General features: G+C 42.0%; 1 protein-coding gene across 1 annotated transcript; it reads left to right on the plus strand.

The window, feature by feature from the left end:
- The first annotated feature begins 2910 nt into the window (after window positions 1-2910).
- LOC116384599 (uncharacterized) lies at window positions 2911-12468 on the plus strand. Its single transcript, XM_075447366.1, is given in 13 exon segments — window positions 2911-2926; window positions 3056-3060; window positions 3470-3702; window positions 3801-3892; window positions 3991-4223; window positions 4470-4706; window positions 4784-4858; window positions 5002-5218; window positions 6677-6712; window positions 6715-6884; window positions 8236-8308; window positions 10651-10768; window positions 12273-12468. Coding segments are annotated over 13 exon segments (1701 nt in total).
- The last annotated feature ends 3964 nt before the right edge of the window (window positions 12469-16432 follow it).

Genomic DNA, 16432 nt, shown 5'->3' on the forward strand with positions numbered 1-16432 from the left:
AACCGTGAGGTTACTTAATACTCATAACACGCATAATTTGCCATTCATAAAATGAAGATAAATCTGCTCGTGCTCAAGAAGATGGCATGCTATACATATTTGCATATTCAGTTACATAGGGAAAATGTCTTCAACTTTAATTTGGAGTAATGAAGGACACCTATGAAAATAAAAAAGTATATATATATATATATCAACAATACTTATGCGTATAGATTAAAAGATATGAATCCGATCATCTCGTGTGATTTAGAAATGAGTTTTTATTGAAAGTTGTTTCTCTTCTTCCTCCTGTCCTCTTTGTCTCATCCTCTCTCTCTCTCTCAGTGCACTTCTTTGCAGAATCTGCTGATAGGCAGCTATGATATCTTTTGGCCAAAATTAAGATAAGTGAATAAGAAATAAAAAAATCTTTTAAAAGTTAAACAAACAGTACTGCAACACTGCAGTAAACCTGGCCAACGCAAAGGAGCACTGCTCAATTTCTTGATGGTCAACACACAGGTCATCATTCGTATTGCCGAATGAAGTCACTTTACAGGTCTTCTTCTTATGATCCTACAAAACTTTAAATCATTTTCTTCTTGATAACAAATCCTAGACCAGACAAATCCTATCTCCCTAAAGAGCCTCTTTTCTGGCATTGCATTCCCACTTGCAGCTGACGACAGACCGTTTGTTGCGCTGGTTGTCCATCCTTGACAGATTGGAGAGAGCCTTGCAGTCCTTCTCAAACAAATGAATCAATTATTTATTCAGCTTTAGGTTACGTGAAACAGTTAGCTGCTCTTGAGACACAAAATTCTTTAATTGCCAATTTTCAGCAATGTTTCACAGGTGGTTTTCAAGTAATATTGAAGGGAAACTATAGCTTTCAACTGAAACACGGAGTGAAGCCGAACATTGTCCATTTGAACATAACACCCACATTGAAATGATACAAAGCCGCTTGAAAATCTGCAAAGTTTCCCTTTAAGTAGGTCAAACCTTTTAGCCTACATTCCAACACAATTCGTTTCACTGGGCTTTTTACACAGTTCGTGTAGGAGAGCCACTACAGTTGACAAGGAACAGCATGCACCACCATGCAAGGCCATGAAACTGACATACGTGAATAGAATGCAGCCATTACTAATTTTAAGCCAAAAACTTTAATTGTGAGTTTTGGTGCTTTTTAATTTATATTAATGGTCCAACTTCTCAATATTTGACTAAGGAAAATACCCTTTTCTTTACATTGACAGTGTTAACCTCTGTTTAAATGTTGTCTTAGATTAAATGTTACATATTATATTTGCACTATTTCTGTTAGCAAACTGAGTTTAACACTCAAACCATGTGGCTCAATCTATATAAAAACCCACCCAATAAAATGTCTCCCCTGTATGTGAGTGAATGACCCCGTGTGGTGGAAAATTTCTAGGTTAATCGGGAGGAGAGAGTTTATGTTCTCAAATCAATAATGAAGTCATCAGAAGATTCAAAGTTGTCTTTTTCCGTTTATTCTCTTGCACAAGAGGGAAGAAAGCACAGCAACCATGTATTCAGTAGACTGCGTGAAACCTTCTTCGACGAAATGCAATATTCAACATCATCTATGCATACAAAAGTTCACGCCTTTACAACTTCAGATAATGCGTCAAAAGGGGAGTAAAAGTATTTCAGACAAAGGATGTCTGTTAGTCAAGGTCTCTCTGTGTCTCCGTCTTACCAACAAAGAAACAGTGTACAAGATAACAGATAACCTGGATACTAAACTAATTAAAATCATCTCCTGACTTCCTCACATCCAGTAGTACATTCTTTAAACATTACACATGATACTATAACATAACCTAACTTATATACGTGGTCAAGATATCTGTATTACGATCTATACTATAACATAATTTCCCATTACACCTGGCAACCCTGTTTTATGGTCTGTTCAGGAGGTGGGGGCAATGGGCCCACTCTGGGTCGTCCACTCTGGGTGTTGTCTCCAGGCTTGGCTCCAGGGGGGGGGAATTTTAGTTTTAAAATTGCTCGAGTGTTGGTGTGTTTGTAACCAGCTCAGACCTGCAGGTCTTTAATCCGTGTGCTTGCTGCCTTTCCATAACAGTTTGTTAGCCTGCTGGTGGCAAACGCCAACTTCTGCTGCAGCTGACCGTCTGATATTGAGTGCTGTGGGTTTTTGGCAGTCGGTCAATAGTAGTTTCTTGCAAAAAAAAATCATGAAAATTAAACGGTGTGCATGCACATCTTTATTTCATAAACACACACAGAGCTTGTAAACCGTTGAACCGTTGTCGGTGAACTTAATTTTCTTCAAATTTTAAACAAAAAAAATTGTAATTTTGAGTTTGGTTTGAAATTGTTCACAAATAGTTTCTGTGCCACTCGCACCATTCAACCCTCATCCTACCGACATATGTAGCATACAAAGTACTATAGACAGAATAAACTACTGTAAAAAACAGCCATCATAGCAAAACGTGAATGTGTTTCTTCTCAAAACATTAACAAAACACATATTATAATTTTCGGAAAGATACATATAGCATGCATATTCTGTCTCCTCCCTAACCCCCGTGTTAGATTAGGACCCACAGCAAACATTTATCTGCAATTGTTTTGTTTTTACCGACTTTTGGACCCCAACACGTTGGTATTCAAAATCAGGAGGAGGAGAACAATATGAACCTATGAATGTTGGGGGTCATATTTTGAACAATTGTGTAACCGTCGCTCTCTCACGTGCTGTTGGCTCATTTACGTTTGTTCGCCTGTTGTGCAAGACACTGGCCGCTCCCCCTCATCTCAACAATTTGCACAGTTGTAGTCATATAACAGAAAGTCTGCCACCACGTCTCGAGCTACTTCCACTGTGGCTGAAAGCTGCCGAAATCGTCACGCCCACAAACGCGCACCATGCTCGGCGAAAAAGGTAAGGAATATCGATTAATCACGGCTGCAAAGGGGGTCAGAGTAAATATCATAAGAGCGTAACGAGTATCAGAACTCGAGGAACCAAACTCCTGCTCAGTCCCGTGTGAATCTGCGCCTCATGTGTCAGACCAAGTGTTAAACACCGGCAGACAGATGCCTTTCACAGCAACCGGTTCTCTGTAGTTCGTGGTCATAAGAAAACGCTGAAAAAAAAGTTTAAAATTATGTGAAAAAAGTTTAAAATACATAAATGTCTCCGTGTGCCTGTAATTTAGTGGGGTTGAATATGAGCTCACTATTATTTTAAGCCACGTTTGGAATATTGTTGGTTAAAATATCATGATTTTTCTGATTTCCGTTCTCATTGATATAATTTGTCTTTTTGATAATTTGAAGACGTCACGTTTGAGTTTCAGTAAACTGATGGGTATTTTATTTACAGACCAAACAACTCATCAAACAATTGAGAAATTGATTTATGTTATTGTATTTTAAAGTTCCACACCCCTTACATCTTACTGCCTGGAGCAGGAAAGAGTAGTTGCTCTGCAAACTAAAACCACACTATGTTAACCCCTCCGTAGTTCCCGACACCCCGGTGGAAGTCCTTGTGGATCTCCTGGCAAGAGCCAAGGAGGTAGCCAAAGCAAGCGGCAACGTGCCGGAGGAGTTGACAAGTCAGCTGCAGAAGGCTCTGGACATAGCCAGCGGCCTGGATGACTACCTGGAGAAAATGAGCACGCAGGAAAGCGAACCTCTGGCAGAGCTCTATAAGTATGTCTTGGCTTCCATGCACATGCTCATCTGTAGCTCAAAATGACTACGGTGTGAGATAACGGTTGTTAGTATTGTCTTTCACTCTTTAATTGTAGAAAAACCATCTCCCATGACTGGGATCAAGTGCACAAGGAGGGCAAAACTAGATTCCGCCTTCCTAAGGAGTGCATCACTGGACATGTTGAAGGTTCGACATCTACATGCGTACTGCTACGTTGCTATTACATTCAGTGGTTTACAGTATTGTGGTAACTTGCTCTCCGGTGTTTTGTTTTTTTTGACCAGGCCAGACCCTGAAGATGCTGATCCACATGAGTCAAGCTAAGAGGGTTCTGGAGATCGGGATGTTCACCGGCTACGGTGCTCTGTCGATGGCTGAAGGGCTTCCCGAGGACGGCTGCTTAGTCGCCTGCGAGTTGGAGCCGTACCTCAAAGACTTTGCTCAGTCCATTTTTGACAAGTCTCCACATGGCAGGAAGATCACTGTCAGGACTGGGTCCGCCATGGACACCCTGAAGGTGAGAGAAGCTGTCCATCTGTTAAAGATGCTCCAGAAAACAAAGTGGAGCATTTTGCAAAAATGATTTATTTAGCACTTTTCACATTCACAATTGTAGGTGCTGTGTGGTATGTCGAGTGCTTTGCATAATGAGAGCAGGCAAGGGTTAACACTGACTCTTCTTCTTCTTTTTTCGTTGGTGTTAATAAGTTAAATGACTGCGGGGCACACGGCCAGTTCTGTAATAACTCTCTGTCTCTTCCAGGAATTGGCTGCCGCAGGTGAGCAGTTTGACATGGTCTTCATTGACGCTGACAAGGATAATTACATCAACTACTACAACTTTATTCTGGACAACAGTCTGCTGAAATTGCGAGGGGTCATATGTGTCGATAACACGCTGTTCAAAGCCAAGGTTTATCTTAAAGACACGACAGATAGCAACGGACTGGCGCTCCGAAAATTCAACCAGTTTGTCTGTGACGATCCGCGCGTGGAGCAGGTACGTTTCAAACATGCAGCTGTATGTGTTCACTCACTTTTTCTTGGTACTGTAACAATGTCCCTCTCGTTTTAAAGGTCATTATCCCTCTTAGAGATGGTATCAGCATTATCCGTCGGGTATCTGTGGCCTCCGAGTGCTCAAGGACACAGGTACTGTTTAGATAACCCCAGTGATCTAACCCCCATGACCCAACAGTACTGACGTGGGATCACCCCACCTTCACTGAGGATTTTCTCCGATCAGCCTCATTTTCACAGATCGTGTCTGCTTGTCTTGTTTATTTTTTATACAGAGTAAAATAACAGACGACAAAGTTTTCCGCGGGGTCAAGGGGCAACCCATCCTCGATCGGATGCGTCTTGATGGAAAGGTGGCCTACGTGACGGGTGCTGGGCAGGACATAGGCCGCGGATTCGCCCATGCCCTTGGGGAGGCCGGCGCGAAGGTGGCCGTGGTAGACCCGGACCAAGATAAAGCACAGGCGGTGACTGAAGAGCTCCTCCTCAAAGGTAAGGGGTGTTGACGCAACAAATGTAAACCTAAAGGGCCAGTGTGTATATACGGAGTCCGCCATGTTTCTGCAAAAGTCCAGGACAAACCAAACTCTGGCTCTAGAGAGGGCCCTTCACAACATTTTACGCTACCTAAAGGCCACCTCCATCATGCTTGGGAAGGGAGGGGTGAGCGGAGGGGCATTCAGTTTAGGGGGCTTCAGTAATCTGCAACCTCACCACTTGATGCCACTAAATCTTGCACACTGCTCCCTTTAAGCTGCAACTCTTTAGACTCAGTAACTCTCTTCACATCGGCAAAACGGAGGCTTTACAGCAACACGCTCGGCCCTGCAATGGGGTCGATATTTTCAGTAAACTGTCACACAATTGCACTCATTTTGGCATGACCGCACATGTACTTCTTGATTTGAGGAACTAATAGGGTCATAACTAAGTTTATTTAATCTGCTGATTGTTTTCTTGATTCATCTTTATATGTAAAACATGAGAAAATGATGATGATTGATTCTCACAATTTGCACCAACAGTCCGAAGCTCAAAGATATTCAGTTCACGGTCATTTTCAAGATAAGCAAAAGCAGAACATTCTCACTTTTAAATTGTTGGAAAGCAACAATATTTGTCATTTTGGCCTTAAAAAGAAATGACCTAAACAATTATTCAACGATCAAAATAGATTTATTAATTAAAAAAGTACTTTTGAATTCATTTGTTTTTAAATTGAATTTCAGAAACTTTAAATCAACAAAAAAACAAACGTATGTGATTTGTGGCAAATGGACACTTCTAGATTTAATTGACACTACAACAAAATCAGGGAGTGTAGCTTGTAATCCTTTAGTTATTAGTGATTCAGTTGTGTATAATGCACATTCAAAGATCCTACATCTGGTCATAATGCACATGTCTTACATGTAACTAATCGGGAATACAGAAAGTAGAAAACTGTCAACCTCAAGACTCCTGAGTCTAAATGAGTCATTATAATTATTTTGACGTTAAACTGGTGAAAGCGGTCCATCTGCAGTGACAGATGGATGAATGGTCCTCTCAGTACTCAAGCAATGATTGGTAGAACACCAGCACATCTTCAATCACGACATGAATACATGCAAACTGGGTTTGTTCACTTGCCAAATGTCATAAATTGTGAGTGTGCTCAGGTTTGTCCAGCAGGTGGCAGTATACTAAAGCATAAAATGTGTGTCAGGTTAAACATGTACCTCTGAACCCATGGACGTGTCGTTTTTCCCCTTTTAATTTCTTCTTTAAGAATGACATGTTCTACGCATAAAATAAATAAAGCAAAAACATATTAAATTGTATTTTTCATAACTTGTAATTTCTAAAATAAACCTCTTAAATGTCCAAGGATAGAAGTTGTTTATATCATGCGTAATGCTACAAGATTTTAACAGTATTTCTAACAGACCACCATGTTTTTGGATACAGGCATCATTGCCATCTCGATCACAGCTGACATTAGCAAACGGACGATGTTCGGAGGATGATTGACAGCATCGTCTCCAAATGGGGGGCGATCCACGTCGCCTGCAACAATGCCGGCATCAACATGAACTCGGCCAGTGAAGACACCAGTCTAGAGGAGTGGGACCAAATCTTCAACGTCAACCTGAGGGGGACTTTCATGTGCTGTCAGGTGTGTATCACCAGCTGTAAACGACACACGGGTTCATTCCCTATTCTATTGATGTGACGTGCAATGTTCAGACCCGACAAAAAAAATACGCTTTTAAACATAAATATTGTGTTAAAATTGAGTTGCAGTTTTCATTTATGTTTATGGGTTAACTCCAAAAATAGTGTCATAAGATTTTCACTCAAGTCACATGCTGCTGTCAAATTAGATGCAAAAAAAAAAATTGTGCTCCCAACAATATAAACACCCTGTAGGTTTTTTGGAATATCAGACAGATGACAAAAAAATCATAGTATTATTAAAAAGGGCTTTTGAATGTTATGGACCGACGCTCATTCACTAAAACAATGAGACACTCAGTTCAGATTGTGCATGGCTCGCTTATGTAAGGTATCTTTTGTTTGGAAGCTGGAATAATTGTGCAGAATCAGACTGAACTTTGGTCTTTAACACACAACAACATATGAAGCAGATGTAGAAACGTGTGTGTGATGGAGGCATTTGTTTTTCTATAGATCACATCAACTTTGTTATGAGAAAGTCATTCAATTATTAAACCACAAGTTAAGAAAAAACATAAAGTGTTTCTCTGTAGTACAATAGCTTTTTAAATGGTATTTGTAGCTTTGGAAGCAGCAGAATTTTCTTAACTCCCAAAGGAACAAATAATCCTTTGCTGTATCCACAAATGTCAAAATCACCAATTTTTAGAGATGCATGTTTTTCATCGGACATCAACAATTAAGCGTGCAGGTGGAGATGATGCAATGCCACAGAGCTCCATGTGTTTTCATATTTACACAATCACATTTATGTATGCTATATTTAAAATTGAAAATAGAGAATTTGATTGAATTTCAATCCTAAATATTATTATATTAAAAAAAATTCTGCCATCAATTTGCGAGAGAAACTACACCTAAAGAACCAAAATGATTACGTTTGTTTCTGTCAGAACTAGTCAGAGTATGACCTAATTACTTATGATCCAATCAGCTTTAGCTGCTCTGTTCTGACTAAAATAAATCCTAAACTTAGTGTGTGTGTGTGTGTGTATATATATGTGTGTATATATATATATATATATATATATATATATATATATATGTGTGTATATATATATATATGTGTGTATATATATATATATGTGTGTATATATATATATATATATATATATATATATATATATATATTAAATACGCCCTGCCACCCAAATGTTGTTTAACCACTATTCCTGTCTGACGATAAACTACATGTTTTTGTGTTGATCCGTGCTCAGGCTCATGGCAGCATATCGGTGCCATAATAAGGTGTTTAATGTGCCTCTTCCCCCCCCGAATCCTCGCCTTAGGCAGCAGGTCGAGTGATGTTGAAGCAAGGATACGGCAAGATTATCAACACAGCCTCCATGGCCAGTCTAATAGGTGAGTGATGATTCTATTCCCCCACCTTCTCTCTGGAGCCCCTCCATGTCTGCTTTTAATCTCTCCATTTGGCGTGGAGAGTTGGGTCGAGTGGAGGAGGGGGAGGAGGGGGAGGAAGAAGGGAGAGTTAAATACATTTGTGCTGTGCAGCTATGTGCAAGAGTACACATCACATGAAATAGTTTTTCTCCTCAGACATAAAGTCGTCAGAACTGACTTTGGACCATTACGGTGGATGGAATAAGGGAAAAAAATATATATTAAATACTTTTCAAACAGGATTAACCAGCTCTTCTCCTTTGCAACTTTTACCCTAGTTAAACTGTTGTACAGCGATGCATCCGGCCCTGTGTAGGGTAAGCATAGCAGGAAAGTGTCGGTGATTGCGTCTCGCCGAGGCTCTTTTGCATCATAATAAACATCCCCTCTCTGCGGAGCTGTCTGGAGGATGTGGAAGGCAACCTGAGGTCCAACTTGGGAGGGGCGGGTTCCTGTGCCTGCAGCCTTGTTTGAACAGCGGAAGACACTTTCAGAGTTTAGTGAGAGCCCTAGCAAAAGCCTCGTATAATGTTCCCTCCCCAATCCAACAGGTTCCTCCAGAGGAACAGCAACACTTCATCAGCAGTATAGTCAAATCGCCAGTAAACCGCCGCGCCATATGGGCCGCCGGTCCCGACTGCAGGGGCATGCTGGTAAATAGAGGGCCGGCGTTAAAAGAAATGATCAATTACTCACATTACGTACAGTCCTTCAGGAATTTACTTTATTGGTCTGGACATCTGTTATAATATTGTCATAATGTGTAATCAGATGGGACCTGTTCTAGCCAAGTGGAAGCCCAAAAAAAGCAGCCGTAAATGCCCAATTAAAATGCACAATGACAGCTTTTTGTCCATCTGCTGAATAGAATGCGTGTGTATCCACTAACGCCCCCTACACACACAATCCTGACCATCAACCACCATTTTTTTTTTTTTAATCTGAATAACGGCCAGAAGCTCAAAGACACCCCCAGACAGGAAATATCCAAGTTGATACGATCACACTCGGCTGCGTGATGACCTTACAGAGGGATTGTGTGACTCTCGCACTCTTACCTGCAGATCTCGGCTGCATATCAACGTACATTACAACAGCCACGCCATTCTGGGAAAAGAGTGCATCATTTGAACTCCAGAGGAATTTCAAATGTAAAGGCGTGCCTGATAGAGAGCATGTTTTCTCCCACTTGAAATGGGCAATAAGCAGCAGGGTGAATGTTAAAGAGGGCTTTGGAGAATGCTCTCCTTCTACCTCCCTTTTCCCTTCTCTGGGGATTACTGCTCTTTAAGACGTGCGAAAAACATCAATGCAGGTTTATTTAAAGGATGAAGGCATTTTCTGAATGGTATTTTGGGGCCGTATCATCAGGTCTTGAGCGAGGATTAGTGCTGTTAGGCATTTTGAGCTGTGTTTCCTGTCCTGATAAGTCGGATTTCACCTTCAATCTGTGTGTAAGCCCTGGGCTCCGCTCCTCCTAGCCTGCTCCTCTGAGGTCCTAGCCTACCCTTATCCAGCCCGGCCCAACCTTCCCATCCTCCGCTATCTCGCCCACACTCTGCACAATCCCACTCAAAGCGTGCTCTCTCAGCTACGGTGCTGTTGCCCCACCCTTTTTTCTTTTTTTTAACATCCTATTTCTCCCCAAACTTTTATACCCACCCCGCACATTTTTCTCCCCTTCTTCATCCGAGCGAGCGGGACGCTGCAGCCTTTTTTTGCCTCCCCAGGACCGGTCCCTGCCTCTCCGCAGCTGGCCGGTATTTATCATCCCGGCCTCACACTGAAGCCATTTGGCAGTCAGATCGGCGGGTGACGAGGTTAACTACTAAAGTTGTATGTAACTTGGAGCCCTCCTTGTGATGATTAATCAACCAGCAGAAAATGAGCCCCTGTCCCGTTATCCCATGCAGTGTGCAGCATCTGTGATGGTCAAGGCAAACAAATGGCTCCCTGTCTTTTGTTGCCGAGAACAGAGCATAACTGGACATTACAAGCAATTCATTTTACATGGCTTCGTCCTCAGAGTCCCCAGCAGCTAATGGAAGAGCTTTTTATGTGGTAACCACAAGAAACCGCAGGAGCTGCAATATAAAATGTATATGTTGTCAGCTTTTGTGAGAAAGCTTCTTTTTTTCCCCCTCTCTGTTATAAATAAATTACTCCTAAAAATGAAAGGTCGTTTTAAATGAACACCTCAGAATTGTGAAAGTGCATACCATTGTTAATGAATGTCATCTTTATAAAAGGTGTCCGTTTAGGCGGGTAACTGATTTTCTTTTTTTCCACACTCCACCCTGCAGTCCCCCATCCGCAGAAGCAGCTTTCCTACAACACGTCCAAGGCTGCAGTGGTCAAACTGACTCAGACTCTGGCCACCGAATGGATTGACAGAGGAGTGCATGTCAACTGCATCTCACCGTAAGTGCCGTCTATTCTCGGCCTTCTTCTTCTCTTGTGCCAAAAACACCTTTTTGAGTGTTGGAAGGGATTGAGCTGCGAAAGGCAAAGTGGTGATTAGTGCGTTTGCTTTCATATGAAGAGCCCCATTTGAGAAACGATGCACTAATTTAAGTCCTCAAACAATGCATCCGCGCTTAATTAGATGACGTCTTGAGGGATGAATCAACCAAACACTTGCTCTAATTGTTCTATTCAATTAGGGAATCAAATTTGCAACCTCACTCCGAGTGTCGGCGCAACAATAGCGCCTTGTTTGTATCTATTTGTCTGTGAAGCTGAGCAGGGGGAGGGGGAAGAAAGGAGGAGAACACAGGAAGGGATGTGTGTGTGAGGTGTGTGTGTGTGTGTGTGTGTGTGTGTTAAGTGGAGCATCCCTTAGCCCCAGCCATCCCTGAGCAAATCCGTGCGGTGGCACCGGGCGAGCCAGGTCCAGTCACAGCCCCAGAACAAAGCCCTCGCACACCCGCGCTCCCCTTTATTTATCAGCAGCTTGTTTGCTAATTTTAATTTGCACAGAAGCAATTCTCTCTCTCTCCCCCTCGCTAACCGGTCGTCTCAATGGGCCGCTGATTTCTTTGAAGTGACAGTCGGTAAATATGCATAAAAAAGAAAAGAAAAAAGGGGACACAATTAGCGCTCACGAGGTTGACTGGAGCCCGATTCCATTGGCAACTTTAGCCGCAGCGGTGATAAGCTGCATTATCTACAAAATTGGCTGAGGGAAAACAGTACCTCTGATTGCCAGCAAAGGTTCCAGATAACAGGGCAGCTGAAGAGAAATATAATTGAGGTGGAATATGTTAACCAAGGTGTCACACGCTCCTTGGAAGTGCTAATTTAGCCAAATGTTGGAATTCCATATCAAGGCGCCAGGATGCGACAAACAATGATTCGGGCCGCGCGGCTTTTAGTCACTGTCACGTCAATTGTGTAGGGAGTCAGAAGTCGTCTGGTATTAGGCGCAGGCGGGCGTGTTGACATATTTATTCAAATGTAAACCCTGTGATACCTGTTATTGTAGGAGAGCGGAGGGAACTGCATTTGTTGCGAATATCGGTGTATTCGACACCAGCGCAACCGCAAAACCAAAACACCTGTTTTCTTATAAATCCCACATAAATACTGTCTCAACATCAGAGTAGCTGAAGCACATTTCAATCATGCGTTGCATGTAATAAGTGCTTAACCGAAGGCCTTGAGCAAATTATGCCAAAAGTCCCCCTCACACCCGTAGGCTCTTCCTGAGATGTGCCAGCAGTCCCACGGTAAACACCATCAGAGATGCCATGCCATGCCCTTTCTTCAAAGGATAATTGGGTTTATTTTTGTCACCAAAGTGGTGGCTCTGAAACAACGCTGTCACTCCTGGCTCCGAGCTGTGATGCCTTCTGATTTCATTGTGGGGTTTTTTTTCTCCCCCGTTCTCTCCCCCCCCATCCTCTTTCTCCGTCTCTCTTTTCAGGGGGATTGTTGACACCCCTCTCATCCACTCGGAGAGTCTCAGGCCTCTGGTGCAGCGCTGGCTGTCAGATATCCCTGCTGGTAGACTGGCTCAAGTGACAGACCTGCAAGCTGCAGTGGTCTACTTGGCATCTGACGCCTCCGACTACATGACAGGGCATAACTTAGTCATAGAGGGTGGGCAAAGTCTGTGGTAGAAGGGGGTAGATGAAGAGATGAAATCTTTTTTTTCTTCTCCTCTTTGCTCTCCTGGGATTAGTCTCCGAAATAGGTGGCATTCACATTATCTCCTTTTCATACCTTCACATCAGTCCTAGCTTAAATCTGTTGAACTTTTCGAGAGTTAAAATCTGTTTTATAGTGTGATGAGATAACTGGTAGCTTTTTGTCCTGTATAGAGAATCAAAGTCCCGCCCCTTCCGGTGTCCCCAAATGGGACCTTATTTCGGAAAAAACGGCGAGAGACAAGTATTGTTTTAATCCCGTTTGAATTGTGCCATGAATTACACATATGATGTTTGTCAGTTGAAAAGACGATTTGGCAAGTCAAGAACACCATAGATTTGTCGCATCATTTCATTTTGCGTGAAACCGATCGGTGAACTACATCGCTCGTCTCGGGTCAATGCAGCATGGCCGTTACCTTGGCTTGCTAGCTAGGTAACTGCGCTATGTCCCTGCAAAAAAAATGTATCATTATCTTACCTGACGTGTTTTATCCAGCGACTCTTTTTAGCAGCGTAGAGGCAAAAGAACGAGCAAGACCCGCTGTTTGTGTGAGTACGACCCGGTACGAAACACACAGGCGTTGTAGCTTCACTTACGCGACTTTTGGGTTCGCAGTCTTTCTAGTTACGTATTTGTTGTCTTATTCAACAGTTTGACAACGAAATGAGACTTTTTTGTTGTGCAAAATTATCTTTTAAATTGACAAACATCATATAAGTAAGTCATGGCACAATTCATAAAGGGGCAGAATAATTATTTATCTCTCACCGTTGACTACCAGAAGTAGTATATTTTTTTTCCAGATTACGGTCCCATTGAACGGAGGTGTCTTCGCCTCTCTATCGGTTCAGTTTGCTGCCACGTGTGTTCGAAGATGAACGTTTTAGTGGATGAAAAAACACTGTATCACGTTAAATCACAACAGCTGCCAGTTTTCTTATCGCACAATGAAAAAGTCCTAAAATGTCTGAGAAAATCTCTGTGGAGGAAAAAGAAACTGTTACTGTGCCTTGAAACATGTCACATCTTTTGCTGTATGTTGTCTTGACGTTATTTTATACTTCAAATGCTGTTGAAACAAATGTGATAAATGTGTCTATTGAGTTTGTTTTCATAGCACTGTTTCAGGATATGGTAGTTTTGTATTATGATGAACAAAAACGCAGCCTTTTTGCATGCGTACATGAACTGTAAGTGGAATTTTTGACTGACCAGATAAATTGGAACATATAAGCTGCAGTGTTTGCTGCCCGTTGTACAGTATATGTTGGTACCAACACCTCGTAAATCACACAGAAAGCACCAGAATGATTGGTTCACTGATGACCACCATTGGAGAAGGATGCCGGTGAGTTGTATCATGCACCTTGACTCACCGCTCCCTCTGGTCCAAGACTCTTGTGTACTACACGCAGGATTTACAGCATCCCAGTCCGCCTCTCTCCAGCTCTTTCTTGTCAAATGGTCCCCCACAAGTGGTGCTTGTGAGTGCCATCTTAATTGCTCCATTAACTGTTTGTGCGCTGAAAAACAATACTTAAAGGAGAGGTCAGCCGAGGACGTGGCCCCAGACGCTGCAATTATACGAAAAGTAGCGGCCAATTAGCGCCCTCTGCAATGTGACACTGTTGCTGTTTATGTGAGCAACTTCAACTTCTCACTGTTAGTGACCGTTCGCTGATTTACATAATTGAGGGATTGGTCATTAATAGGAATGGCGTGTGAGAGGATCCCATTAAGATATGGAGTGAGATCTGATCATCTCCTCTGCTCTGTGCTATTTATCTCCAGCTGCATTGGCACATTAGAAATTATTGGGATTCTTATCCTCATAGTTAATAGCGAAATATCAAAGTTTGCCGCAGTGTGTGTGCATGCAAGGTCTTGCAAAATGTGTTCACACAAAGGCAAATTGTCCTTTTTTTAAATTTTTATGCCATTTGCCTATCTTGCCACTGAGGGGCAGTATAAAGACAGGCAGCTACAGCACTGACACAATCTTACAACAAGAGGTTATCACATTATTTGCTATCATCTAAAGGTAATAACAGTGAACTCTTTTCTTACGTGCATGACATGAAATAAGTACACCTCTCCAATTCTAGTGTGCAAACAGCTCAAAGTGTGAGACAGTTGAAGAAAGGCTGAATAAATACTCGTGTTTTCAATTAAAAGTGGTTTGATAGTGGACAGTTGCATTACAAATGTGATTCTAATCATTTTTCAAGAGGATATTGGAGGAGCCTTTAGAGACAATGAAGTGCAAATATGAATCTGTAACACTATAAATGATAAATTACAAAATCTATTTGCATCTACGGACCAAATCTTTACCGAAGACAAATAGATCCCAGTTCGTTTTGACAGTTGCTACAAAATAAAGGGGATTGTTGCATCCACAAGTCTACCAGAAGGGATGCAAAAACACACAGTTGAGACCAAAAGCAGCTTTTACCCACATCCCACTTTTCACCGTCATCATTCAGCGGCTAAACTGTTGTTTTTCGCCGTCATGTTTTGCACCATATTAAACTCTTTCACAGCCCACTTGGAGGCCTTGTTTTCCTTTACAATTGCAGCTAAAAGGACCATATCTATAATTTGAGCAGCAAAATGTGATATCCCCTCGAATGCCGTACAGTGGCCTGCTTCATGAAGTGTAAGTGATCTTGAATCTATTATTTATGACCTCCTTTTGCTACCATTACACTGCCGAGCAGGACCCTGTTGTACAAAGCGCTGTTGTGCTAAACAGTTCTCCGGCAGGAAAAAAAAAGGGCACTTGCGCCCTCACACTTGAAATCAACTTTGATTAATGCTCGGCTCTGTCACGGCATGCAACATTTTACAGCAGAGGGAGACCCGGGTCGATGGCGAACAACACGATGAGGCAATATGTGTTGCTGAGCAGGCTGTGTCCCGGTGACAAGAGGACCCAGGGGTTTATGGATGACATATTAACATTTGACAATATCAATACACTTTTATTGATGGATTATGGCGTCCTGTTACATACCCACTCAGTTTGATGTTTGATGATGAAATGTTACCCCCCTTATAAATTGAGTTGAGCCCCCTGATGCTATCATCTTGAGGTGGGACTGTGCAACAGCAAGAGGAAAATGTCAACATTTATCTTCTAATAAGGGCTGGTGGTGCTGTGTGAACGTCTCACTCAATGACCCAAAATGATTCAATTTGACTAATTACCTCATGGAAAATCTGATCGTTGTTTTGCTTCAAAAGAAAACTCAAACTTTAACCTCCTAAACCCCTAGCCTTGTCCCTTGGGGAAAAAATGAATAGCTCCTCAGCCATAAGGCTTATATGCATATATCTGGTCTCCTTTGAAAGGTAAGAAGCTAAGGACTGTGAATGAGTTGTAAGTAAACTAAACTATATTACCATTCCAGGGGAAATGGAGATGCAATAAAGGAAACATTGATATTCTTATTCTCAAATCTCAATTTCAGAGGCAATATCACCATAAAAATCAAGATTCCAAAGGCAATGACGCAACCGAATGTCTTCTATGATTTCAACTGGGACGATATATGTGTTGGAAATACACTCAAATACAATGGCTCCATGCTATACAGACATTAACATGGCGTCTGGCTCCTGTATAAGAAGTGGACGTAGTTGTTGTGATGGCACCCATTGGTATGTTGACTACAGTTTTTAAGCCACAACTTCGGCATTTCAGCCGTCGCCATCTTGGATTTTGACCATCGCCAACTTTTTTTTTTTTTTTTTCAACCAGTGAACGGAAGTGACCATATGTGGACTGCTGAGGAGTGACGTGGATACACCAAACACGGCACTGGTAGCGGTAGCGACCTGTCAATCACAAGGTAACCCGCCTGAAAGCATACCCTACTTTATGGTCTATTTTACTCTAAATTAGACCATAATTTACTAGATGAACGTCAA

This window comes from Anarrhichthys ocellatus, unplaced genomic scaffold (genome assembly GCF_004355925.1).
Source record: "Anarrhichthys ocellatus isolate YVR2014 unplaced genomic scaffold, GSC_Weel_1.0 scaffold1, whole genome shotgun sequence".
Taxonomy (NCBI): Eukaryota; Metazoa; Chordata; class Actinopteri; order Perciformes; family Anarhichadidae; genus Anarrhichthys; species Anarrhichthys ocellatus.